The sequence below is a fragment of the Hemiscyllium ocellatum genome, assembly GCF_020745735.1.
Source record: "Hemiscyllium ocellatum isolate sHemOce1 chromosome 27 unlocalized genomic scaffold, sHemOce1.pat.X.cur. SUPER_27_unloc_3, whole genome shotgun sequence".
NCBI lineage: Eukaryota > Metazoa > Chordata > Chondrichthyes > Orectolobiformes > Hemiscylliidae > Hemiscyllium > Hemiscyllium ocellatum.
Genome location: NW_026867498.1, coordinates 2870993 through 2898987, shown reverse-complemented (window position 1 = coordinate 2898987; position 27995 = coordinate 2870993). Strand labels below are relative to the sequence as shown.

Sequence of the window (27995 nt, the reverse complement as noted above, 5' to 3'; positions counted from 1 at the left end):
AACATTTCTGTTGTTCGTTCCTCGAACTCTAGAAGCATTCTTTGACTTTCTCTTTGTTGCATATCACCTGCTGATTGTAAAAGCATATGATGATTTATTTGGGTTCCTTCCCCAAGGGATGTCATCAATCAGCTCATTAGGCCATTGAACCCTACCACCAGACCCACTAATATCAATAATCCATAGATAGCTAGATTGACTAACCACCTTCCCCAATCAGTCAAGCCCCAAATCCCCCAATCCCAACCTTTCTCATTCCAGTACCGATTCCTGGCCTCCCTTATGTTGGTGATTTTGTCTCACACATGTTTGGAGATATCAGTCATGTTAGAGGAGACCTGAGGTATGTACGTGCAACACTCCTCTCCAATGAGTGCACAGGTACCACCTTCACTGCTAGCATATAGTCCAGAGCCATCCTGTTCTGAAGGGTCCTTAGCCTAGTGACAATCATTTCGGTCGTTATGGCAGCTATTTGGGATTGGATTTCAGCCAACGCAGCAGCAGTATTGTTGGCCAACTCTTCCAGGGAAGCCGCCAACTTCTGTATTTCTCCTCCTGCTCAAGCAGCCCTATACATTGGTATCAAAGTTCAGAAGAGGCGATCTCCTTCGGTTACTTTCCGGGTTACTCGCCTTCCTCTCTGTTTATTCCAAGGTATTTTTGGGGCTCTCTTTAACAGCCTCAAGTGGGGAATTATTTAGGCAAGGCAGCAGCAGCCACTCCAACCTTTCTGGTTTTGAGGTAGTGTTTGAACTGGATGATCCCAGCACCCATTCCTGATACATCCGCCACTCCAAACGTACTTCTCGCCGGGGATAAATGGGGCTCATTCTGGGGAAGGTGGGACTTGTACAAACAGGACAGACTGGGGAGCAAAATTATTCTGGGTAGGAGTGAATGGAACAGGGTGGTCATTATGGGGGACTTTAACTTCCCCAACATTGACTGGAAATGCTTTCACTCTAGTACATCGTATGGATCAGTTTTTGTCCAGTGTGTGCAGGAGGGTTTTCTGACAGTATGTCGAAGAGCTGACAAGAGGGGAGGTCACACTGGATCTGGTGCTTGGTAATGAACCAGGCCTGGTGTTTGATTTAGTGGTAGGTGAGCACTTTGGAGAGAGTGACCATAATTCAGTTAGGTTTCATTTAGCGATGTAAAGGGATAGGAACATGCCACAGGTCAAGAGTTATCAATGGGGCAAGGGCAATTATAATGCAATTAGGCAAGACTTGGGATGCATAGAATCGGGTAGCACAATGCAGGGGATGGGGACAATTGAAATGTGAGCTGGTTTAAGGAACAGATATTGTGTGTCCTTGATAGGTATGTCCCTGTCAGGCAGGGAGGAAGTGATAAGGTAAGGGAACCGTGGTTTACAACAGAAATTGCATCTCTTGTTACAAAGAAGGAGGAGGCTTATGTGTTGATGAAGCAAGATGGTTCAGATGAGGCGATGGCGAGCTACAGATCAGCTAGGAAGGAGCTGGTGGGCGTGGCCACGCCGGGCGCACGCACTGCGCCTGCGTTGTCCTGCACCGTTTGCTAATATCCATTCGCTTCAGAGAATCGCCACAGAGTGGGAGCAGGCCACTCGGCCCAATGAGTTCACACTCTCTTTAAATCTTTCCTCAGTGATCTGTAATTCTCCATCGCCTCATCTGTACCATCTTGCTTCATCAATACATAAGCCTCGTGGAACAGCATCATAAGACACAGAACTTATATCAAAAGATCAAGTGTCATGCAACTGATAGAATATATTGAACCAACTTAGATATTCTTCATCTCTTAGAATGGGTGTGGGCTTTGGTTCATTAATATGTAACAATGTTCTTGAGATGACTTAAGGTTTTATAAAAAAAAGATATACCCGCTCAGACAATGCATTAAAGGTGTGCGATTTGAGTCTGTCAGTATTCCAATCTTGAATCAGACCGGTTCTGTTTCCAAAGTCGGAATTTGTAGAATATTACATGCATTGACTGCCTGCAGATTGTGTAATTTTTGAACAAAATTGAATGTATCTGCAAATATAATTCTGCCAATACAATTTCAACCCATAGAGTAGTGTGTGTGTATGCATGAGAGAGTGAGTGTGTGTGCATGTGAGTTTGTGAGTGCGCAGAAGTGTGTGTTGTGCATGCTTGGGAAAGTGAGAGTGTGATGGAGTATGAGGCTGCGAGTGTGTGTGTCAGTCTGTCTGAGATAGAGTATGTGTGTGAGACAGACGCTTAATAAAGGCAAGGGGTTGTACAGATAATGGTTGGGCCATTTCCCGACTCAGGCGACTGACTGTGTGGAGTTTGCATGTTCTCCCCGTGTCTGCGTGGGTTTCCTCCGGGTGCTCCGGTTTCCTCCCACAGTCACAAAGATGTGCGGGTCAGGTGAATTGGCCGTGCTAAATTGCCCATAGTGTTAGGTAAGGGGTAAATGTAGGGGTATGGGTGGGTTGCGCTTCGGCGGGTCGGTGTGGACTTGTTGGGCCGAAGGGCCTGTTTCCACACTGTAAGTCTAATCTAATCTAATCTATTAGTCGTGTTGTAGAACACACAGACATGGTTGGGAGGTGGGGGGCGGGGGGGAGTTTCAGGTACATAGTTCTTTGGAAGTTGCATCACTGGTAGACAAGCGAAGAAGAAGGGCTTATGCCCGAAATGTCAAATCTCCTGTTCCTTGGTGCCTGACCTGCTGTGCTTTTCCAGCAATATATTTTCAGCTCTGATCTCCAGCATCTGCAGACCTCACTTTCTCATCACTGCTAGACGGGATGGTTTTCAGACGGCATCTCGCAACATTGCCTTCATTGTTCACACCATTGAGGAGAGGGGTTGGGACATCATGTTGAGGTTGTACAGGATGTTAGTGAGGCCACTTTCAGAGTACTGAGTACAGTTCTGGTGGCCCTGTAATTGGAAGAATACTGTTAGAGAGGGTTTAATAAAGATTTACCAGGATGTTGTAAGGACTGGAGGGTTTGAGTTATAAGGAGAGGCTGGGACTTTATTCACTGGAGCACAGGAGGTTGGGGGGGCGACCTCATTGGGATTGATAAAATCATGAGTGGAGGTAAGGTGAATAGCAAATGGCTCTTGCTTCGCGGCGGGGAGCTCAAAACTCGGGGGGGGGGGCATTTTTTTAAATGTGTAGAGAGAGATTTAAAAGGAACCGGAGGGGCAACAATTTGAAAGAGGGTGATTTGCATGTGGAATGAACTTGCTGAGGATGTGGTCGATGCAGGTACAGTTACAACATTGAAACAGCATTTGGATGGGTACATGAATAGAAAGGTTTAGAGGGATATGGGCGAAATGCAGGCAAGTGGGACTGGTTTAGTTTGTAATCCTGGTGTGCGTGGACGAATTGGACAGAAGTGTCTGTTTCTGTGCTGTATACCTCTATTGAAACCAGTAGAATTCTGAAAGGGGTTTGACAGGGTAAATGCAAATAAAATGCCCCTTTGTGGGGAGGGTCAGAGAATTCCGACAATGTGGAAGTGGGCCATTCAGCCCATCTATTTCTCTCTGGCCCTCTGAACAGTATCCCACCCATACCCAACCCCTTACTCCGTATTTCCCATGGCCAATCCACCCTAACCTGTACATCCCTGGTCACTATGGGTAACTTAGCACGGCCAATTCTCCCTAACCTACACTCTAATCTATAAATTACCTTCTCAAGAATGTAATTTAAGTGCAGAGCTTTTCTAAGAAAAATGTTAGCATTGGGACACAGACAGAATTCACACCTATTGTCTCTACTTATAAACAGGGCAACGTCTCTTCGAAATGTAGATTCATTTAGATATAACTGCGTCACTTTACATATTAAGATATCCCTTTGAATGTGCCCACATCCCTTTGAAATGTAATCTCGTCCATTTACATCCCTGTATTTGCGGAAATACCCGTTAAAATGTCCATGTCCCTTTAAAATGCAGATTTCCCCCTTTAGATATGAGGCCGTTCCGTTAGATGTGGGAATATGTGTTTAAATGGAGCGGTGAGCTTTCCCAATGTAGACAGGGCTCCTCGAAACGTGGCAGTGTCCCCCCCTGCAGCTGCAGAGCGAGACAGGAGAGTTTGTTTTTGTGAATGAGCAGTTGTAGCGCGAGGTGGCTGTTGCTTGGTGACGGTGAGGCTCCCCCGGCCCCGCCCATCCCCCCGTGCAGACGTCACGCGGGGGCGAAGGCGGTTGGGAGGAGAAGTCGCTCGAGCGAGGAAGCGGCGGGAGGGCGGCCGTTAGGAAAATGGCGCCGTGCGGCCCGGGGCAGACACCCGGCACTGGCCGCCGCCGCCTTCCTGGCGCAGCTGCTGTGTCACGGCCACACCGGCCGGCTGTACAGCAGCCAGGAGCCGGTGAACATTCTGGAGGCGGATGGGGTTAAGGACCTGCTTGGGAACTGGTCGGGCGCCTGGGTGGTGGAGTTCTACTGGTCGTGGGGCGGCCCCTGTGTCAACTATGGGGCCACCTGGAAGGTACTGGGCCCGGGAGGTGAAAGGTGAGGCAGGTTGTGGGGGGGACGGAGGGGAAGGAATGTGGGGCCTGTCCTGTCATAGTCACATTTTACACTCACTTTCCATCTGCTTTTACTGGCGCTTGTGCTGTTTACCCCTCACTGTGTGTTTAATCCTTGTGCTGTTTACCCCTCACTGTGTGTTTAATCCTTGTGCTGTTTACCCCTCACTGTGTGTTTAATCCTTGTGCTGTTTACTCTTTGCTGTTACTTGTGCAATTGCTGAGGGTAGTGTGTAAATACTAGTGAAGGATACTATGCACCAGCATGTATATGTTCCTCAGTCATTGAAGGGGCAGGACCTGTTGAGCATGGTTTGTAAAGCAGATTGTGCACTAAGCCTTGTTAACATGGAGATAGTTTGGTACTTGAAAATATATACTTTGTATTGTTTAGAGTCTCACAGTTGTACAGAATGGGAACACATTCATTCGGTGCAACCTGTCCATGCCAACCAGATATCCTAAATTAATGTAGTCCCATTTGCCAGCACTTGGCTCATATCCCTCTGAACCCTTTCTATTCATATACCTATCCAGATGCCTTTTAAATGTTGTAGTTATACCAGCCTCCACTGCTTCCTCTCGCAGCTCATTTCATACATGCACCACCCTCTGCATGGAAAAGTTGCCCCTGTGGTACCTTTTATATCCTTCTGCTCTCACCCTAAACCTATGCCCTCTAGTTGTGAACCTCACCCCTACTCTGGGGAAACGATATATTAAAAAAAGTTGAGCAGCCAAACAAGATGCAAAAGCTATAAAATGTTGAGCCTCAGAGGGGAAAATAAACTGTGGCTATACCCTTTATTTCTCCTCTTGGCATTTGAACACTTAAAATCTGTCAATAACACCAGCATCGCCACAGAGCACATTGCGACTGCTCCTCGGTGTGAACAACAGTGCACCTGCTCGCTCATGTCACCAATACATTGTCCAGGCTCCTCGCTGTCAGCAGAAAAGGAGACATCGCTTATCTCTGTTCCTGAAGGTTTTCACTTTATTCTTAACGCTGTGTCCTCTGGTCCTAGTCTCTCCTACCAATGGAAACATCTTCCCAATGTCATTGCACTGTGGGGATGAAGTCCTACCCTGTCCGGTCATTTCTGCTGGTGGGTGACACTAGGCCTCCAGGTTAGAAGGAGTAGCTTTCAGACAGAGATGAGGAACTGCTTTTCCCAGAGGGTCGTGACTCTATGGAATAGTCTAGATTAGAGTGGTGCTGGAAAATCACAGCAGGTCAGGCAGCATCCAGATTACAGGAAGATCGATGTTTCAGGCAAAAGACCTTCATCAAAATCTAGGGTATACTCTGGCCAAGGAAGCAATAGAGGCAGCTTCATTAAGTATATTCAAGACACAGTCGGGTGGGATTTGGCCTGGTAGGGGAATTAAGGGGTTCCTGTGACAGTGCAGGGAGGAGGAGATGAGACAATGGATAGATCAGCCATGATCTTAATGAATGACGGAGCAGGCTCACTTGTAGCAACTGGAGTGAATCCAGGGAGGGAGCAGACTTTATAACCTCAGGTATGTGTCTTGGCGACCCGGGTGAGGAGAGACATAAGGACAGGTTGGGACTTTTTTCCGTAGCTTGCCAGAGTCTGAGGAGTGACCTTATATGCTTTTATATCATCATGAAGGGCATGGATAGGGTAAATGGACATGGTATTTTCCTTTGAATGGGGCAGTCCAGAACTAGAGGGTAATAGGTTTAGGATTGAGTGTGTGGTGCTGCAGCAAGTCAGGCAGCATCCAAGGAGCAGGAAAATTGATGTTTTGGGGAAACGCCCTTCATCAGGGAAGTGTGTGTCAGAGTTTGTATATAAGACTCCGTGTATTTGCATGTGTGCCTGCTTGATAAAGTGAGATTGTGATGGAGAATGAACCTGCGAGAGGGTGTGTGTGTTGAGGGGGTGGTGTATGTGTATGTCTGAGAGAGAGCGTGTGTGTATGAGAGAGGTACGGATATAAGTGAGGGGTTGCATCTTGCTAAAACAAAGGAGGGCAAGACTTGAACAGGTAATGGTAGGGCCCTGGGTCATGTTGTAGAACAGAGACCTGGAGGTGTTCAGGTTCATTGGTCTTGGAAGTTACATCACTGGTAGATAGAGAGGGGTGAAGAAGGTGTTCAGCACTCTTGTACTCAGCATGTGAACAATGAAAGCAGGTGTTGGGACATCATGTTGGAGATGCACACAGAAAGTACATTATTCAGATGGTGATAAGTGTCTGTTACGCATTGCCAGCAGAGGTAGTAGAGGCAGGGACAGTAGATTCATTTAAGGTGCATCTGGACAGATGCATGAGTCGTTGGAGAGCAGAGGGATACAGATTCAGGAATTGGGCGATAGGTTTAGACAGAGGATTTGGATCAGCTCAGGTTTGGAGGGCTGTAGGGCCTATTCCTGGGTTGTAAATTTTCTTTGTTCTCCATTGAGGTTGTACAGGATGTTGGTGAGGCCATTTATTTTGGAGTACTGAGTATAGCTGTGGTCGCCCTGTAATAGGAAGAATAGTGTTAGCGGCCGGACCAATGAGGAGCACTGGAACACCGGAGGGAGTCTGGTCCTCCTACCATCCAGAGCAGCCCTATTGTCTGAATCCGAGACGTCGATTTTCCTGCTCCTCGGATGCTGCCTGACCAGCTGTGCTTTTCCAGCATGACTTCAATCTTGACCCATGAGCTTCTGAAGCTGCTGCTGCTCCTCCCTCTTTGAATGAAGATTGAGATTCATCCAAGACTGTAATTTCCTTCCTCTGTCCAACAGCACTCTCTTCTCTCACTCCCTTTTCTATTTCTTTTATTTTCTTGCTGGGATCCAATTGTTGACTTGCAGCAACTGAAAAGAAAGGGAGTGAATCCAGAAAGAGACCAGACTCTGGAAAAGCTGGTCCCGGTCTGTGCCTCAAACACCTGCCAAGTGCAGTACCACAGTGTGAAGTTATAGTCTTTGCTGTGAAAAAAAAAAAGCAGAAATGAGGTGTCTTGTTTAAATGGTGATATATTGGGAAGTGGAGAAAGTGAGGACTGCTAATGCTGGAGATCAGAGTCAAAACGTGCAGTGCTGGAAAAGCACAGCAAGTCAGGCAGCATCCAAGGAGTAGGAAAGTTGACGTATCGGGCACAAGTCCTTCATCTGGAATGATGTGGTTTAGGGTGAGGGGGGAAAGATATAAAAGAGACCTAAGGGGCAGCCTTTTCACACAGAGGGTGGTATATGTATAGAATGAGCTGCCAGAGGAAGTGGTGGAGGCTGGTACAATTGCAACATTTAAGAGGCATTTGGATGGGTATATGAATAGGAAGAGTTTGGAGGGATATGGGCCGGGTGCCGGCAGGTGGGACTAGATTGGGTTGGGATATCTCGTTGGCATGGACGGGTTGGTCCAAAGGGTCTGTTTCCATGCTGTCCATGTCTATGACTCGAAGACTCTGTGTGGATGTCCAAAGAGGCCTCAGTGTCTTCCTACACCAGTCACTGCCAGTTGTCAGACAGGTGCAGCAAGCAATCAGCAAGGCAAGTGGTATATTAGCAAGAGGAATTGAGTTCAGAAGTGGGGATTTCTTTCTTCAGTTCGGGGATCATTGAATATATTTAAGGCTGAGTTTTGATCAACAGAGAAGTGGATGGTTAGTGGGAAGGCAAGAAAATAATTTTAAAACCAGTACAGAACATTGACAGTCATTCAGCGTAGAAACATACCCTCCAGTCCAACTAATCCATGCTGACTATATTCACAAATTAACCTCATCCCACCTGTCTGTGGTTGGCCCATGTCCCTCCGAACCTTTCCTATTCATCTACTTATCCAAACATCTTTTAAACGTTACTGTTCCTGCATCTATCACTTCCTCTCGACTTCATTCCACACACGAACCACTCTCTTTTTAAAATAAAAAGGTGCTCCTCAGGTCTTCAAAATTGTTCTACTCTCACCTTAAACATTTGCTCCCTAATCTTGAAATGACACCTGCCGTTCACCTCACCTGTACCCCTCATGATCTTTTAAACCTCTCTAAGGTCACCTTTTAACGTCCAGTACTCCAGTGAACAAAGTCCCAGCTGCTGCTCGACGTAGGGAGATCCATATCCATTTGTGATCTGTTTAATGCTGGTGCAGGCTTAAAAGACCAAATAGCTGACTCCTGCTCCCAATTCTCTCTGTGTCCTGGACAGCAAGAGACCATAAGACATAGGAGCAGAAAGTAGGCTATTCAGCCCATCAGGTCTGCTCATACAATTCAATCGTGGCTGATGAGTTTCTGAGCCCCATTCTGCTGCTTTCTCCCTGTAACCCTTGATCCCCTTGATACTCAAGAACCTAACTATCTTAAATATCCTCAGTGAGCTGGCCTTTGCAATGTTCTGTGCCAATGAATTCCATAGATTCACCGCTCTCTGGCTGAAGAGGTTTCTCCTTATCTCTATTCTAAAAGGTCATCCCTTTCCTCTAAAGCTGTGCTCTCGGGTCTTAGTTTCTCTGACCAATGGAAACGTCTACCCAACATCCACTCTGTCCAGGCTGTTCAGTATTCTGTATGTTTAGATCTCCCCTGAGTGTGGGCCTGTTAATCAGCATAAGCCAGACCCTTCAGGATGAGGTGCAGCAAGGATTAGCTTCAGCAAATTGAAAATGGAGGGAGAGCGTGAGGGATGGAGATATTCAGTTTCTAGGGAATGAGAGAGGAAAGAGAGTTCACTAAATTAGAATTGATTAGATGGCCTGAAGGGCTACGCAGTGGCAGATAGAGTTGAATTTGCAGAAATGGGAGGTGTTGCATTTTGGTGAAGAAATGCAGGCAGGACTTAACACAGTTAAGGGGAGTGTTGCAGAAAAAAGAGACCTTGGAATGCAGGGTCATAGTTCCTTGAAAGTGGAGTCGCAGGTAGACAGGATAGTGAAGATGATGTTTGGTATGCTTTCCTCTATTGGTAAGAGCATTGAGTGAAGGAGTTGGGAGGCCATGTTGCAGCTGCACAGGACCTTGGTTGGGCCACTTTTGGAATATTGTGTGTAATTCTGGTCTCCATCCTATGGAAGGATGTTGTGAAACTTGAAAGGGTTTGGAAAAGGTTTATAAGGCTGGTGCCAGAGTTGGAGGGTTTGAGGGAGAGGCTGAATAGGCTGGGGCTGTTTTCCCTGTAGTGTCGGAGGCTGAGGGGTAACATTTTATAAGGGGCATGGATAGGGGTGAATGGCCAAGGTCTTTTCCTTAGGATAGGGGAGTCCAAAACTAGAGGGCAGAGGTTTGAGCTGAGGGGGCAAAGATTTAAAAGGGCCCTGAGGGGCTACTTTTTCACATAGAGCGTGTTGCATGTATGGAACGAGCTGCCAGAGGAAGTGGTGGAGCCTGGTATCATTGCAATATTTAACAAGCATCTGGATGGGTACATGGAGAGGCAGCGTTTCGAGGGAAATGGGCCAAATGCTGCCAAATGGGAATAGATTAATTTCGGATATCTGGTTTGCATGGACGAGTTGGGCCATGTTTCTGTTTCTGTGGTATCTGACTGTAATTGTCTTCGGTGAAAGCAGAAGAGTGGTTGTGAAGGCAGGACCTTCAGAGCAGCTTTCAAAGATGTTTTGCCCTTACTGGGATCGGAAGAAATTACAATGAAATATTTCATTTGGGAGACAGCAAGCAACTAAGTGAGTCCATCTGGGATTTCGGTGGAAACTAGGAATTTGTTGCACTGTGGGGATTTAGAATATCCATTCTCTCTCTCTCCCACCCTCTCGCCATTCATTCTCTCTCTCACCCCCACCTTTTGCCCACCCACCCATTCTGTTCCCTCCACCCCCCCCATCTTCTGCTTCTTGTCCTTTCTCTTCCCACCAATTGCCCACGTACATGTTCTCTATCTCTCTCTCCCCCCACACTCTGCAGCCCCCCCCAATTTGGTCTCTGCTCACACACTGGACCCCACCCCATTCTCTCTCACTCCTCCACAATACGCTATGCCCCCATTTTCTCTCTCTCTCTGGCCCCTCTCACATTCTGTCCCAGTTCCCCCAGTCTTCCTCTGCCCCCTGTCCATTTTCTCTCTCTCTCTCTTCTCCCCCCCCCCACATTCTCTCTTTTCTCCTGTCCATTCCCGTCCATGACCCACGTCAGCCCCTATCCATTCCTCCAACCAGCCTCAGCGACCCCTGTCCATTCCCCCTGCCACCTACAGCACCCCTTGACCGTCTCCTCCATCACCCACATCAGTTCCTGTCCATTCCTCCAACCAGCCACAGTATCCCCTATCCATTCCCCCTGCCACCTACAGTGCCTCTTGTCAATTTCCTCCAGCCACCCACAGTGCTCCCTGTCCATTCCACACCGGCCACCCACAGTGCCCCTGTCCATTCTCCCCGCCACCCACGACGCCCCTGCCTAGTCCCCCTTGCCATTCACAGCACCAACTGTTTAACCCATAGCGCCCCCTGTCCATTCCCCCATCATCCACAGCTTCCCCCCAAGTCCATTCAACCCGCCAGCCACAAGTCCCCCATCCATTCCCCCTGCCACCCAGAGCACCCCCTGTCCATTTCCCCCAACACCCTCAGTGCCCCCTGTCCATTCCCACCTCCACCAACAGCGCCTCCTGTCCATTCGTTCCGGTATCCACCGTGCCCAAATCCATTCCCCCATGGACTATAACCTGGTGTTGTGTGATTTTTTTAAAACCATATTCAGAAACGTCTGAAAGCATTTTTTTTTAAAAGAGCTGCTGAAATCTTTCTGAAACTTTTATTGAAGTCTGCGCAGTTAGGCTACAGCTCAGGACAAGCTGTAAGGGGTGAATGGCCTATACTTAGTCTCGTGAAATTGGTTCCAACTATGTAGAAATAGAGTTGTAAAGCATGGACACAAGGACTTTCAGTCCAGGCTGACTAGATATCCTAATTTAATGTAGTGACCCATTTGTAAGCATTTGGCCCATATTCTTCTAAACCCTTCCTTTTCATATGCCCATCCAGGTGCCTTTTAAATGCTGTAATTGTACCAGCCTCCACCACTTCCTCCGGCAGCTCATTCCAAACACACACCACCCTCTGTGTGAAAGAGTTGCCCCTTAGCTTCCTCCTAAATATTTTCCCCCTCATCCTAAATCTATGCCCTCAAGTTCTGGACTCGCTCCCACTACCCTGGGGAAAAGGCATTTAAAAAGTTGAACAGCCAGACAATGCAAAAGGAATAAAATCTGAAGCCACAGGAAAAAATGGGATTCTATCCTTTTTTTCCCCGATTTGCATTTGGACGCTTAAAAACGTCAGTAATAATGGCATCGCCACAGAGCATACTGCGCATGCTCCTCGGTGTCAGTAAGGCACAACGCATATTTGCCGGTGTCAGCAAATCACTGCGCATGCTTCTTGCTCTCCGTCGAAAGGCGCGCGACCTACTTTTGACGAACCAATACAATGCCAAGGAGGACCGGAAGAAGACCGGTCCTCCTGCCAATCAGAACCCCCCATGTTGTCTGAATGCGGAAGGTGCTCCATGAGTTTCCGAACCTGCTGCTGATTCTCTGCCTCTGAATGAAGATTCACCTTCACGCCGGACTGCAACTTCCCTCCTTTGTCCCACTTCTGTGAGTACGGCGCTCTCTTTTGCCACTGCCGTTTTCCATTTATTTTTAATGCTGGGCTCAAGGGCTGTGGGTTTTACTCCCACAATCCAAAGGTGTGCAGGTTAGGTGAATTCCCCATTGTAATCAGGGATGTGTAGGTTAGGTGCATTACTAAGGAGTAAGTGTAGAGTAATAGGAGAATGGGTCTGAATGGGTTGCTTTTCGGAGAGTTGGTGTGGACTGGTTGGTCCGAAAGGCCTCTTCCCACACTGCAGGGGTTCTATAAATTATTGACTTGTAGAAACTGAAAGGAAAAGTTTTTTATCCCCAGGAATCCTTTTCAGCTTTCAGGCTTCTCCAGCTCTCAGGCTTCTCCAGCTCCAGTTATCATGAAGGAAAGGTCAAGCTCAGTGGGGAAAGGCTGAGGAATAGCATATCTTGGCTCTCACCCAAGTATTCTCCGAAGAAAACCATACACCTGGATGGGGACATGAATAGGAAGCATTCAGAGGGTTATGGGCCAAATGCTGGCAAATGGGTCACTAGATTAATTTAGGATATCTGGCTGGCCTGGACTGAAGAGTTTGTTTCTGTGTACTCATTACAGACGCCCCTCTTCTAGGTGTTCCCTATACCAGCTGTTATTTGCATGAAATAATCTGACAATTGTTGACTTCCATCAACCTATTCCATCCGGAGAAATTTCCTCTCTCTGCAAAGTGTGGTTCACGTTGGCAAGTTCAATCCTCCTCCGGTCCTCAGGAACACACTATAATGCGCAACGTTCTCAATGCCTGTTTAACGTTCAGTGGGGAAACTACTTTCAGTCAGAAATGTTTTTGGCAAATGCACTGCTCCCACGAGAGCTCATGGACCCACAGTTAAAATGCTTTTAACAGCCTGATTTTTTTATTTTCTCGCCTTCCCAGGATGCAGAATTTCTCTCACCAGAAATTGTTTGCCCTGAAAAAAATCCAGCAGGAAGATGATTATGGAGCTCTCAGTAAAAATGTCTCATGGGTCACCCAAGATTAGAAATGGAACAATATCTCTTTTCAAAGTTACTGTTCTGTTTTCCCTTTCAAACCACCTCGAATTTAAGGTGTTCCATTGTAGCATTTAATTATGATCCATTAAAAGCAGTATCCCGTCTCATCTGAGTGAGGAACTGACTCAACAAGCGAAATAACTTTTCAGTTTGCTCTTTAGATGTGACATCCTCTCCCTCTCTCTGATGCAACAGGATTACCAGAGCTGGAAGTACCACTCTCGGAATACAATTGCTGATCGACAGTTTACTTCAACTGCTTAACATAAGGATTTAAAAGCTGCTAGCCCGATCTCGCGCAAAGTACAAAAAAAAACTGTTCACCCGTGCCTGCGCAGAGTAGGAATTTCACTTGGAATAGATCACAAAATAAGAACTGTTACCAGTCCCACAACTCATGTGTTTCCCATGGACAAAGTTAAAAATCACATAACACCAGGCTATAATCCAACAGGTTTGTTTGGAAGCACTAGCTTTCGGAGCGCCGCTCCTTCATCAGGTGGCTGTGGAGAATGAGATCATGATCACAATTTATATCGAAAGGAGTCTAGTGTCATGGAAGTGTGACACATCAGACAATTTTAGATTAAATTTTTCACCTTTAGAATGGGTTTCTGTTCTTTGGCATGTCAATCCCAGAACTTGTTTTTTGTTACATTCTCAAGAATGTCATTCAAATGCACAGCTTTTCTAACAATAAGTGTGAATTCTGTCTGCACCCGAATGTTGAGTCAGACTGACGTCTTGCTTAAAGAAAAACTCTACATTTAAATGACATTTTTGAGAAGCTAATTTATAGAATAGTGTGTAGAGGTTCAGATGGATTGGCTGTGCTAAATTACCCATAGTGACCCTAGATGTGCAATTTCGGGTTGATGGGCCATGGGATGGATGTGGGCGAGATGATCTTTGGAGGGCTAGCATGGAATAGATGGGCTGAATGGCCTGCTTCCACATTGTTGGCATTCTATGACTCACCCCACAAAGGAGCATTTTATCCGCATCAATCCTGTCAAGCCCCTTTCAGAATTCTACTGCTTTCAATAAGGCCACTTCAATAAGATCCCATTTGTCTGCGTTTGGCCCATGTCCCTCTAAACCTTCCTATTCATGTACTCATCCAAATGTCATTTATAATTTGTAACTTCATCTGCATCTACCACATCCTCATCCAACTTCATTCCACGTGTAAACTGCCTTCTGTCAAAATGTTGCCGCTCAGGTTCCTTTTAAATCTCTCTCCTCTCACTTTAAAGAAATGTGCCCCCTAGTCTTGAGCTCCCCTACGCTAAGGAAGAGCCCTTACCTCCACTCCCCATGATTTTATCAATCTCAATGATGGCACCCCTAACTCAAACCCTCCAGTCTTGGCAACATCCTGATAAATCTTTACTGAACCCTCTCGAATAGAATTCTCACACTCTGCACTCCTGAAACATTTACCATTTCAAACGATACTGGCTGCTCATTCACTGATCCAACTGATAAGCGACATGGGAAGCTTAGTGCAGAAGGCTGAAAGAAATGAGTAGCTTTAAAACCAAAACCTCTCGGAGCTCAAAGCCTTCAATGAGAGTCTGAGCTCGGCGTTAAGTTCACTTCACCTTTATTGTGACCCAACCTTGTCAAAGCTTCAAATCCCCCTCAGCAAAAAGGCAGAGAAAAAGTAGCTGCTTTTTAAACAGCTCAAGATAAAGCACACTCACTCACGCTTATACGCCCACCCAACCTCACTGTCTTCACTATTGGTCAGCACCGAGATGTCCCTTTCTAATTGGATCCTTAGTACAGCCGTAACCCAGAGGAAGCATTGTCTCACTCAGCAATTTCAACCCATACCCTGTATAGTGCCATCTGCTGCAGCGGGATTCAAACCCGGGAGTCCCGGGAGCTGGGCTGATAGTCCAGTGAATAATGACATTCAGCCTTCACTCCTTCAATCCCCCTGCGATGGTACGTGAACTCGCTGGGGCCTCCGGAGGTTGGAGGAGCGGGTGAAGGCCTTCCCACACTTGGGGCAGGGGAATGGCCTCTCGCCAGTGTGGACCCGCTGGTGGGCCAGCCTGTCGGAGGAATTGCTGAAGGCCTTCCCACATTCAGGACAGCTGAAGGGCCTCTCCCCAGTGTGGACCCGCCGGTGAGTCCTCAGGTTGGAGGAATTGCTGAAAGTCTTCCCACACTCTGGGCAGCTGAAGGGTCTCTCCCCGGTGTGGACACGCCGGTGGCTCTGCAGGGTGGAGGAATAGCTGAAGGCCTTCCCACACTCAGGGCAGCTGAAGGGCCTTTCCCCCGTGTGGATCTGCTGGTGCCTCAGCAGGGTGGAGTTGTTGGTAAAAGCCTGCCCGCACTCTGGGCAGCTGAACGGCCTCTCTCCTGTGTGGACCTGCTGGTGGGCCAACAGGGCGGAGAAAAACACGAAGGCCTTCCCGCACTCGGGGCAGCTGAAGGGTCTTCCCCCCCCGTGTGGTCCTGCTGGTGGGCCAGCAGGTAGGAGGAATGTCTGAAGGCCTTCCCACAGTCGGTGCAGGGGAATGGCCTCTCCCCGGTGTGACTGCGCCGATGAGTCTCCAGGGCAGACGGGACACAGAAGCCTTTCCCACAGTCCCCACACTTCCACGGTTTCTCCACAGGGCGGGATTCCTCGGGTTTCTCCATGGCCAAAGCTTCAGCTGCACACAAACACGTGTAGAGCCCCTCCCTGCCGTGAAATCCCCTTTCCAGGCCTCCTTTAAGCTGTTTCAGGCTCCACACACAGTGCACTGCAACAGTGGGGTCTCTCGTCCAGTCCCACTGATGCTGAAAACATACTCAGACAGGAACCAAAAAGCTTTGATTCCTCTCTCAGAAATCACGGCGAAAATCTTTGCTGGCCCCAGTGGACTGAGTGACTGTTAGACATTGACATCAAAGTGAGGACCGGAGATGCTGGAGAGTCAGTCGAAAAATGTGGCGCTGGAAAGTCACAGGGGTGTCAGGCAGCATTCGAGGAGCAGGAGGGTCAATGTTTCGGTTATAAGCCCTTCATCTGTTGATTTTAAAACTTCCCTCTTCAAATCTTCAAAAATTCTGTCAGAATAGATTACAAAAGTCATCACTGTCAGTGCAGGGTAGAAATTCTGAACAAGCAATTCTACTTTTTGCAGAACATTCTTTTCTTTTGTTATTCCACAAAATTTAAAGCACATCCCACTCTCCCTCCCCCTCTGTTCTCACTCCACTCTAACTAATTCCCCTGAAGGTGCTGATTCAGGATCTTACAGGGACAGAAAAAGCAAAAATGTCAAGACTGACATCTCTCTGAACTTTGGATACCTCCACCTGAAAGTTAATATCTTTCCCAACACTGGGGTCCTGCTGAGAGTGAGCAGGTCTGATTTTGGGAAGCAAAAAAAAGTGTGCCAATTCAGGGTGAACCTGCCTCGCAGCTTCTTGAGCAAGGACCAGACACAAGATGGTTAATGTCCCCAGGAAGGTGGGAGCAAAATGAGACGTCAAGGCATTAACGCCGACATTAGAGAGAAAGTGAACCTATTGACGTGGCAAAAGTTAGTGGAAAGCCAGAGTCATAGAGATGTACAGCACAGAAACAGACCCTTCTGTCCAACACGCCTGTACTGACCAGATATCCTAAATCAATCTAGTCCCATTTGCTGGTATGTGGCCCATAGCTGGGATCATCCCCACCCTGTCCTGAGACCTTGATGCCTCCAAGCTGACCCTCAAAGGTTCAGTTTGTCCCTCCATTCTTTCCCAGTTGTCTTTTGTAGGTTTTGAAAACTTCCCCAATCCTCTGAGTATAGGATTTGGGAAGTTATCTTGTGGCTGTACAGGACATTGGTTAGGCCACATTTGGAATATTGTGTGCAATTCTGGTTTCCTTAGTATCGGTAAGATGTTGGGAAACTTCAAAGTGTTCAGAAAAAATTTACAAGGATGTTGCCAGGGTTGGAGGATCGATAGGGAGGCGAGGGCTGTTTCCCCTCAGCGTTGGAGGCTAAGGAGTAACCTATAAAATCATGAAGGGCATGGATAGGATAAATAGACAAAGCCTTATCCAGGGGAGGGGGTCGGGGAGAAAAGAGTCCAGAACTAGAGGGCATATGTTTAGGGTGAGGGGAAAAGATACAAATGAGATCTGAGGTGAAACCTTTTCACACAGAGGGTATTACGTGTATGGAATGAGCTGCCAGAGGAAATGGTGGAGGCCAGTACAATTGCAACATTTAAAAGACATCTGGACAGGTGTATGAATAGGAATGGTTTGAAGGGATATGGGCCAAATGCTGGCAGTTGGGATGAGATTGGGTTGAATATCTGGTTGGCATGAACGGGTTAAACCGAAGGGTCTGTTTCTAAGCTGTACATCTCCATGACTAGTTGGACCACTTCCCGCTCCTCTGCCCTTGAGCCCCAGTTTTCTCATTTTCCCTCCCCCCACCTTGTCTCAGTCCCAACCCTCGAACTCAGCACCACCTGCCCAACCTGCAATCTTCTTCCTGACCTCTCCACCCCGACCCCCGACCCCCTCTCCCACTCCGGCCTATCAGCTTCACCTTAACATCCTTCCACCTATCGCATTTCCAACGCCCCTCCCCCAAGTCCCTCCTCCCTTCCTTTTATCTTAGCCTGCTTGGCACACTTTCCTCATTCCTGAAGAAGGGCTCATGCCCGAAACGTGGATTCTCCTGATCCTTGGATGCTGCCTGACCTGCTGCGCTTTTCCAGCAACACATTTTCAGCTCTGATCTCCAGCATCTGCAGTCCTCACTTTCTCCTCTTGCTAATATACCACTTGCCTTGCTGATTGCTTGCTACACCTGTCTGACAAATGACAGTGACTGGTGTAGAAGGATGCTGAGGCCTCTTTGTCCATCCACACATCATTCCTGATAAAGGGCTCATGTCCAAAACGTCAACTCTCCTGCTCCTAAGATGCTGCCTAACCTACCGTGCTTTTCCAGTACCACACTGTTTGATCCTGATCTCCAGCATCTGCAGTTCTCACTTTCTCCACATTCAAATACATCTTCATTTAAACAATGCACCTCCTTTCTGCGTTTTTTTTCCACAGCCAAGGGTATAACTTCATATTGTGGTACTGCATTTGCCATTGTCGTCTTCTCTATATCGGAGAGCGAGTGCAAACTTGGGGAACGATTCGCTGAGCATGGCAGCTGTGCCCGCAGAGGGCGACCAGACCTCTCAGTCACCACCCATTCCAATTTCCTTCCCACTCCCTTTCTGACATGACCATCTTTGGCCTCCTCCATTGCCACAACGAATCTAACCGCAAATTGGAGGGACAACACCTCATCTTCCGGGCAGCTTGCAGCCCGAAGGACTCAACGTTGAGTTTTCCAATATCAAAAATCCTCCCTCTCCATTCCCTGACTCCATTCCTATCCCCGCCCTCCTCCCTGCCACCAACAAGATTCATTCCTCCGATTGACCAACCAGGTCGTACCCTCTAACTGTCTTGACCTTTTCCCACTTCACCCCCACCCCCTTTTCTCTGCAGCTTCTGCACCCAGCCCCTGCCCTGAAGAAGGGTTACAACCGATTCGTCGACTTCTCCACTATCTGATGCCTCCTGCCTAACTATTTTGCCAATTGAGATACAGACCTGGATCAACGTTTCCGGAGTCTGTCCCTGCCGAATTCACTCTTTCCTTTCAGTTGCTGCAAGTCAACAATTGAACTACAGAATGAAAAAGAAATGGAAAAGGGGGCGAGATAAGAGAGTGCCGTACTCACAGATCTGGGACAGAGGAAGGAATGTGCAGTCTGGGTAAAGCTCAATCTTTATTCAGAGAGAGAGGATCAGGAGTCGCAGCTTGAGAAGTTCAGAGTCCAACTTCCGCATTCAGACAATGGGCTGCCTCTGATTGGCAGGAGGACCAGTCTCCTTCCGGTCCTCCAATGCTGCCTATTGGTCAATCAAAAGAAGGTCCCGCGCCTTTTTTGCGTACAGCAATGAGTATGCTCAGTGTTTTGCTGACACTGGTAAGCATGCGCACTGCGTTGCTGACACTGGCAAACATGCGCAGTATGCTCTATGGGGATGTTTGTGTTCCTGACAGATTTTAAATGTCCAAATGCCAACGGGGTGAAAAGATAGAGCCACAATTTTTTTTCCCTGCGGCTCGATATTTTATTCCTTTTGCATTTTGTCTGGCTGCTCAACTTTTGTATGACGTTTCCCCTTGTTGTGGGGGCAAGGCACCGAGACCAGAAGTGGAGGGCATAGGTTTAGGGTGAGAGGGGAAAGATTTCTGAGGGTCCGAAGGGGCAATCCTTTCGCACAGAGGGTGGTATGTGTATGGAATGAGCTGCCAGAGGAAGTGGTGGAGGCTGGTACAATTACAGTATTTAAAATGCATCTGAATGCGGATATGGATAGGAAAGATTCAGAGGGGTAAGGGGTGACATGCTGACAAATGGATCACTAGATTAATTAGGACATCTGGTCAGCGTGGACCGCAGGGTCTGTTTCTGTGCTCTACAACTCTGAGTCTATCTTTAGATAGTATGGAAAATAAAGAGCATGAAAGCATGGGAAGGGTTAGAGCATGGAGACTACCGCCAATTTGTTGCAAAGGATAGTGGAAAGCTCTTATACCAATTAGCAGAGTAAGGTTGAGGCTGAAAGGTCACTATGGCAAGATGAGATAACATTCAGTAAAGTTAGCCTCACCTGCTAAGTATGATTGACAGGACGGGAACAATAAATATTTGGGACATGACATTAAATATCTAATTAATAATGAGTAGAGTCACCCTGCTTGAGACTATTGATAATAAATATCTAATCATGACATTAGGAAAATATTAAGTAGGGTCTGGAATGCAAGACCGTTGTTGCAAAAGCTGACATTAAATCTCCAACTGTGACATTAGAATAACATTAAGTAGAATGTAGGAAAAACTGTGAGGGCACAAATAAAGAGATAATGGGAACTAACATCACTGGTTATTGTGTAGCAAGCGTGAGGAACTTTTGATTAATATAGTTGGACATGCTAACAAACACACTGCTCAGCTGGAGAAAACACTGCCTCCTCTGTCCAGGAATAAACGCTGGAAAGGTTGTATTGTTCCTAGGGAGGAGGATGGTCCCTGGCTACACTCTGAAATCTATCAGCTAGTAAATGGGGCAGAACTATGGAATTTAATCTCCAGGCATTCTGCGAAATTTAATAAGAGAAGGAAGGAAGTAATAAATAGTAGATCACTACAGAGTGCTGAGGAACAAAGGGTCCTTGCTGTCCAAGTTCAGAAATCCCTGAAGGTATCAGTATAGGTCAAACTGATTAAACAGCCTGCAGGTTGTGCATTTTTTGCGAAAAATACAATGTATCTGCAAATATAATTCTGCAAATACAAATTCACCCCCATGGATGTACATGTTTATGTGTGTGAATGAGACAGAGTAAAGTCTATTGCGTGCTGTATATCCCGATGTCTACTTGATAACAGATGCTTTAATTCTGCTGGCATAAATATTGTTATAAATCATAGCTGTTATAAATCATAAGTCCCAGCTCGGACTACACTGTGTGTCTGGATGGTTGACAGGCTGGGGATTGTGGCTTGGGTCTGAATTGACTGAATGTTTTATTGTTCCAGAAGGTGTAGGGGTGGGGGGTCAAAGCTTCAGCAGAAATCCAGCAGAGCAGAACAGACCAATATCTTACTCTGTGGGTACAGGGACATCAGAGGACAGATAAATCAGGACCTGAATCCAAGCTAACACTAGACTTCCCTGTGATCAGTGCTTTGATGAGCAGCGCCAAGCCTCTACCTTCACCTCGCTTCCCATTTGACTATCACCTTGATATTCAGGATGCAATCCTTGTCATCCTGAAGCCATGCCTCTGTAAGGAGTCTCAGATCATAATTATTCTCTTCAATGTGTGCAGTCAATTTTGTTACAATGCACCACACATTCAGATACATCGTTTTTATTTTCACGTTTTGTGATCTTCAGAATCCGGTTTTGATTGCTGGTACATTTACTCACCTTGTCCCTTTCTATTGTTCTCTGATCATTTTCCACATCACTATATTGCTCACCGGCCTTGATTTGGATTGGCCATGCTAAATTGTCCATAATGTACAGGCATGTGAAGGTTAGATGGGGTAGCCATGGGAAATGCAGGGTTAGAGTTTCATAGTAAAAGAAGTAGTAGTTGGCCATTTGGCCCATCGAACCTGCTCCACCGTTCATTATGATCATGACTGATATATGCGTCATCTGAGATCCTCCTCCCTGCATTGTCCCAACTACCCTTAATTCCCATACCATGCAAATACCCATCCCACTGTGTTTTGAATATTCTTAATGAAGATGCCTCTACTGCTTCCTTGGGCAGGGAATTCCATAGATTGACTACTCTCTGGGAAAAGCAGTTCCTCCTTATCTCTGTCCTAAATCTACTCTCCTCAACTCAAGGCCTGGTCTCATCCTGGGTAGGGTAGGGTAGGGCTTCATCCCCACAGTGCAATAAATTCCCACTTTCCACCAAACTCCCAGATGTACTCACTCACTCAGTTGCTGTCTCACAAACGAAATACTTCATTGTAACTTCTTTTGCTCCCAGTAAGGGCAACCCATCTTGGAAAGCTGCTCTGAAAGTCCAACCAGACTTCTGCATTCACCAGAGACAATTCCCGGATAACAGCACAGAAACAGACCCTCCAGCCAAACACGTCCATGCTGACCAAATATCCTAAATTAACCTTGTCTCATTTGCCCATATATCCCTCTAATCTCTTCCTATTCATGTACCCATCAAGATGGGTTTTAAATGTTGTACCTGTTCCAGCCTCCACCACTTCCTCTGGCAGTTCGTTCCATACATGCACCACCCTCTGTGTGAAAAGGTTGTCCCTCATGTCCCTTTCCCCACTCACCTAAAATCTATGCCACTTTGGTTCTGGACTCTCCTACCCTGGGGAAAGACCTTGCCCCTTATAAAGGTTAACCCTCAGCGTGCGATGTGCAGAAAGTGAGACCTGCAGATGCTGGAATCAGAGTCTAAAAGTGTGGGGCTGAAAAAGCACAGCAGAACAGGCAGTATCGGAGGAGTGGGAGAGTCGACATTTCAGGCCCGAGCCCTTCATCAGGAATGATGCATGGATGTACAAAGGGGCCTCAGCGTCCTTCTACACCAGTCATCAGACAGATGCACAAGCAATCAGCAAGGCAAGTGGTATATTCGGAAGATGAACTGGGATTAGCAGTGGGAATGTCATCCTGCAGTTAGGGGGTCATTGAATATATCCAAGGCTGAGTTCATCTGTTTTTTGAACAACAGCGTGTGGATTTTTATGTTGTGTGGATGAGGTTTTCTTTTTTGTTGACAGTGGTTAATGTGTTGGATGCAGGTACAATAACCACGTTTAAAGTGGAAGGCAAGAAAGTTTTAAGACCACGACAGAACAGTTAGTTGGACAGCACAGAAACGGACCCTTCAGCCCTACTATTCCATGCTGACTATGTTTCAGTGCCACTTGCCAATGTTTGGCCCATATCCCCCCGCACCTTCCCTATTCATGTACTTATCCAAATGTCTTTTAAAGGTTGCATCTGTTCGTGCATCCACCACTTCCTCTGGACATTCATTCCATACATGAACCACTCTCTGTTTATGAAAACCTTTTCTGGATTCTGTCCCACTTCGTGGATTCATTTCCCTTTCCGTTCGGTTGGTGCAAGTCAAAAATTGAAGCCCAAAATGAAAAAAAAATGAAAAAGGAGTTGAGAAGAGAGCGGTGTACTGGCGGAGTAAGGAGGTTGCAGTCTGGAACAAACTCAATCTTCATTCAGAGAGAGGAGCAGCACCTTCCGAAGCTCGTGTTCCAACTTCTGCATTCAGACAACAGGAAGGCTCTGATTGGCAGGAGGACCTATATCCTTCCGGTCCTCCAGGGCTTCCAATTGGCCCACCAAAAGAAAGTCGCGATGCGTGCGGCGAGGAGCACGCGCAGTATGCTCTCTGGTGATGCTGCTGTTCCTGACAGAATTTGTGTCCAAGTGCCAAGAGAAGTAAAAAAAAGGGGAGATCCACCCTTTCTTCCCCCCTGTGATATTTACCTTTCCTACACGCCCCATGACTTTATAAATCGAAATAAGGTCACCAGTCAACTTGTGGTCGTCGATAGGGCGACCAGAAGTGTACTCAGTACTCTACACGTGGTCTCACCAATATCCTGTACAACCTCAATGTGATGTCCCAACTCCTACACTGAACGGTGTGAACAATGAAGGCAAGTGTGCCAAACGCCTCCTTCACCACCCTGTCCAGCAATGATGCAACTTTCAAAGAACTATGTCCCCGATTTGGAGATGCCGGTGTTGGACTGGGGTGTACGAAGTTAAAAATCACACCACCATTGTCCCTCCCAGTCTTTCTCTCACTCCAACCTTTGCCTCCCCCTAGTCTTTCTCTCACCCCACCCTCTGTCCAGCACCCCCAGTCTTTCTCTCACCCCACCCTCTGTCCCCCCCAGTCTTTCTCTCACCCCACCCTCTGTCCCCCCCAGTCTTTCTCTCCTATTACCATTGGTTCCGACTGTTGTCGTGGATAAAATGCAGAGAACGACCAGGAGACGCAGAGAGTTCTTCAAGAAGTAGGTCGTTTATTTGCAAACAAAAAGACCGTGACACTCGAAAAGCAGATTCTCGAATGCCCACAAACCTCAGGGTCTGCAGTTTTAAAATATCTTTTTTTAATCATGTTTGTGTTAGCTTATCAGCATGTCCAACTATATTTATCAACGTACCTCAGTCTAGCTACACAATAAGCCAGTGATGTTAGTTCCCATTATCTCTTTAGTTGTACATTCTACTTCATGTTATTCCAATGTCTCGGTTAGAGATTTAATGTCAGCTTTTGCAACAACGGTCTTTCATTCTAGACCCTACTTAATATTTTCCTAATGTCATGATTAGATATTTATTGTCAGTAGTTTCAAGCAGACTGACTCTACTCACTAACAATTAGATATTTAATGTCATGTCCCAAATATTTATTGTCCCAATAATGATAGTTAGCAGATGAGGCTAACTTTACTAACTGTGTTATCTCATCTTGCCATAGTGACCTTTCAGCCTCAACCTTACTCTGCTAATTGGTGTAAGAGTGTTCCACTATCCTTTGCAACTGTAGTGGACAGCGAAGAGAGTTACCTCAGATTACAACAGGATCTGGACCAGATGGGCCAATGGGCTGAGAAGTGGCAGATGGAGTTTAATTCAGATAAATGCGAGGTGCTGCATTTTGGGAAAGCAAATCTTAGCAGGACTTATACACTTGATGGTGAGGTCCTAGGGAGTGTAGCTGAACAAAGAGACCTTGGAGTGCAGGTTCATAGCTCCTTGAAAGTGGAGTCACAGGTAGATAAGATAGTGAAGAAGACGATTGGTATGCTTTCCTTTATTGGTCAGAGTATTGAGTACAGTAGTTGGGAGGTCATGTTGCAGTTGTACAGGGCATTGCTTAGGCCACTGTTGGAATATTGCATGCAATTCTGGTCTCCTTCCTATCGGAAAGATGTTGTGAAATGTGAAAGGGTTCGGAAAAGATTTACAAGGATGTTGCCAGTGTTGGAGGATTTGAGATATAGGGACAGGCTGGGGCTGATTCACTGGTGCGTCAGAGGCTTGTGGCGGGGGGGGGGGGTGACCTTATAGAGGTTTACAAAATTATGAGGGGCATGGATAGGATAAATAGGCAATGTCTTTTCCCTGGGGAGTCCAGAAATAGAGGGCATAGGTTTAGGGTGAGAGGGGAAAAATATTAAAGAGACCTCAGGGGCAACATTTTCATGCAGAGAGTGGTACATGTATGGAATGAGCTGCCAGAGGAAGTGGTGGAGGCTGGTACAATTGCAACATTTAAGAGGCATTTGGATGGGTATATGAATACGAAGGGGTTGGAGGGATATGGGCCGGGTGCTGGCAAGTGAGACTAGATTGGATGGGGATATCTGGTCGGCATGGATGGGTTGGACCAAAGGGTGTGTTTCCATGCTGTACATCTCTCTATGACTCTATGAACTGGAAATGGTCTCCATGCTCTAACACTTCCCATGCTTTCATGCTCTTTATTTTTAGATAGTATGGAAAATAGAGTCACAGAGCTGTAGAGCACAGAAACAAACCCTTCAGTCTACGTCGACCAGATGCCAGCATGTCGCCTCTTATCCCTCTGAATCTTTCCTATTCATATCCCCATCCAGATGATGTGATTGTACCAGCCCCCACCACATCTGACAGTTCATTCCAAACAATTGTGGCTCTATCTTTTCATCCCGTTGGCATTTGGACACTTAAAATCTGTCAGGAACACCATCCCCATAGAGCATACTGCGCATGTTTGCCAGTGTCAGCAACGCAGTGCGCATGCTTACCAGTGTCAGCAAAACACTGAGCATGCTCATCGCTGTACGCAAAAAAGGCGCGAAACCTTCTTTTGATGGACCAATACGCAACCTTGGAGGACCGGAAGGAGCCTGGTCCTTCTGTCAATCAGAGTCAGCCCATTGTCTGAATGCGGAAGTCGGACCATGAGCTTCTGAAGCTGCAGCTCCTGATCCTCTCTCTCTGAATAAAGATAGAGCTTTACCCAGACTGCACATTCCTTCCTCTGTCCCAGATCTGTGAGTACGGCACTATTTTGCTCCCATTCCATGTCTTTTTCATTCTGGGGTTCAGTTGTTGACTTGCAGCAACTGAAAGAAAAGAGAGTGAATCCGGAAGGGGACAGACTCTGGAAACGCTGGTCCAGGTCTGTGTCTCAATTTGCAAAATAGACAGGAGGTGGAGAAGTCGCCGTTTCAGGTGTAACCCTTCCTCGGGGCTGGGGCTGGGACTGGCTGGAGAAGCTGCAGATGAAGGGGGTGGGAGTGAAATGGAGATGGGTCAAGACAGGTAGAGGCTACGACCTGGTTGGTCAATGGGAGGAATGCATGGGGTTGCTGGCAAAGAACAAGGAGGGAGGTTTTTTTGAAATTGGAAAACTCAACGTTGAGTCCTTCAGGCTGTAGGCTGCCTGGAAGATGAGGTGTGGTCCCTTCAATTTGCAGTTAGGTTCGTTGTGGCAATGGAGGAGGCCAAAGATGGTCATGTCAGAAAAGGGAATTGTAATGGGTGGTGACTGGGAGGTCTGGTCGGCTCTGTGGACCCAGCTGTGATGCTCAGTGAACCGTTCCCCAAGTTTGCGCTCGCTCTCCCCGATATAGAGAGGACCACAATTGGCAAACACAGGACCATGATATGAAATTATAGCTTTGGCTGTGGCAAAGAAAAACAGAAAGGAGGTGCATTGTTTAAATGGAGATGTATTTGAATGTGGAGGAAGTGAGAACTGCAGATGCTGGAGATCAGGCTCAAACATTGTGGTACTGGAAGAGCACGGTAGGTCAGGCAGCATCTCAGGAGCAGGAGTGTTGACGTTTTGGGCACGAGCCCTTCATCTAGACTGATGTGTGGATGGGCAAAGAGGCCTCAGTGTCCTCCTACTCCAGTCACTGCCAGTTGTCAGACAGATGTAGGAAGCAATTGGCAAGGCACGTGTTATATTAGCAAGAGGAATTGAGTTCACAAGTGGGATGTCTTCCTGCAGTTAGGGTGTCATTGAGTATATTCAAGGCTGAGGTCATCTGATTTTTGAACAAAGAAGTGGATGTTTGTGGGGGAAGGCGAGAACATGGTTTAAGACCAGTATAGAATGGTTCCAGAGTCATACAGCACAGAAACAGACCCTTTAGTCCAACCTGTCATAGAGATATACAACATGGAAACAGACCCTTTGGTCCAACTCATCCAACTCAACCAACAATCTGGTCCCACCTGTCAGCACCTGGCGCACATCCCTCAAAATCCTTCCCATTCATGTACCCATCCAGATGCCTTTTAAATATTGCAATTGTACTAACCTCCACCTCCGACAGCTCATTCCAAACATGTCCCACCCTCAGTGTGAAAAGGTTGCTCCTCAGATCTCTTCTGTATCTTTCTCCCCTCACTCTAAACCTATGCCCTCTAGTTCTGGACCCACCCCCTCCTGGGAAAAGACCTTGGCTCTTTATCCTATTCATGCCCTTCATAATTTTGTAAACCTCTATAAGGTTACTCCTTAGTCTCCAACGCTCCAGGGAAAACAGCCCTAGCCTCCAAATAGAACAAATCCTCCAACCCTGGCAACATCCTTGTAAATTTTTCTGAACCCTTTCAAGTTTCACAACATCTTACTGATAGTAAGGAAACCAGAATTGCACACAATATTCCAAATGTGGCCTAACCAATGTCCTGTACAGCCACAACATAACTTCCCAAATCCTAAACTCAGAGGATTGGGAGAGTTTTCAAAACCTACAAAAGACAACTGGGAAAGAATGGAGGACAAACGAAACCTTCAAGGGTCAGCTTGGAGGCATCAAGGTCTCAGGACAGGGGGTGGGGATGATCCCAGCTATGGGCCACATGCCAGCAAATGGGACTAGATTAATTTAGGATATCTGGTCAGTACAATTGTGTTGGACAGAAGGGTCTGTTTCTGTGCTGTGTATCTCTATGACTCTGGCATTTGCCAGAGTCAGGAGGTTCATTTTCTCTCTACTTTCAATGTTAATGCCTTGACGTCTCATTTTGCTCCCACCTTCCTGGGGTCGTTAACCATTTTGTGTCTGGTCCTTCCTCAAGAAGCTGCGTGGCAGGTTCACCCTGAATTGACACTTTCTTTTTGCTTCCCAAAATCAGACCTGCTCACTCTCAGCAGTATCCCAGTGTTGTGAAAGATATTAGCTTTCAGGTGGAGGTATCCAAAGTTCAGAGAGACGGCAGTCTTGATGTTTTTGCT

The 27995-nt window shown here is 46.9% G+C and overlaps 2 protein-coding genes across 2 annotated transcripts in view; one reads left to right on the top strand and one right to left on the bottom strand.

Moving 5' to 3' along the window:
• Positions 1-27995, bottom strand: part of LOC132808063 (zinc finger protein 721-like) — a 229860-nt gene that overhangs the window by 8039 nt on the left and 193826 nt on the right. The window contains exons 5-6 of the mRNA XM_060821973.1: positions 15089-15514; positions 14551-14558 (exon numbers count right to left, since the gene is read on the bottom strand). Of these exons, the coding sequence (XP_060677956.1) occupies positions 14551-14558; positions 15089-15514 (434 nt within the window). The remainder of the gene's footprint in view (positions 1-14550; positions 14559-15088; positions 15515-27995) is intronic.
• LOC132808049 (zinc finger protein 850-like) overlaps positions 1-27995 on the top strand; it is a 102367-nt gene that overhangs the window by 68984 nt on the left and 5388 nt on the right. The window contains exon 3 of the mRNA XM_060821962.1: positions 4916-4937. Within this exon, the coding sequence (XP_060677945.1) occupies positions 4916-4937 (22 nt within the window). The remainder of the gene's footprint in view (positions 1-4915; positions 4938-27995) is intronic.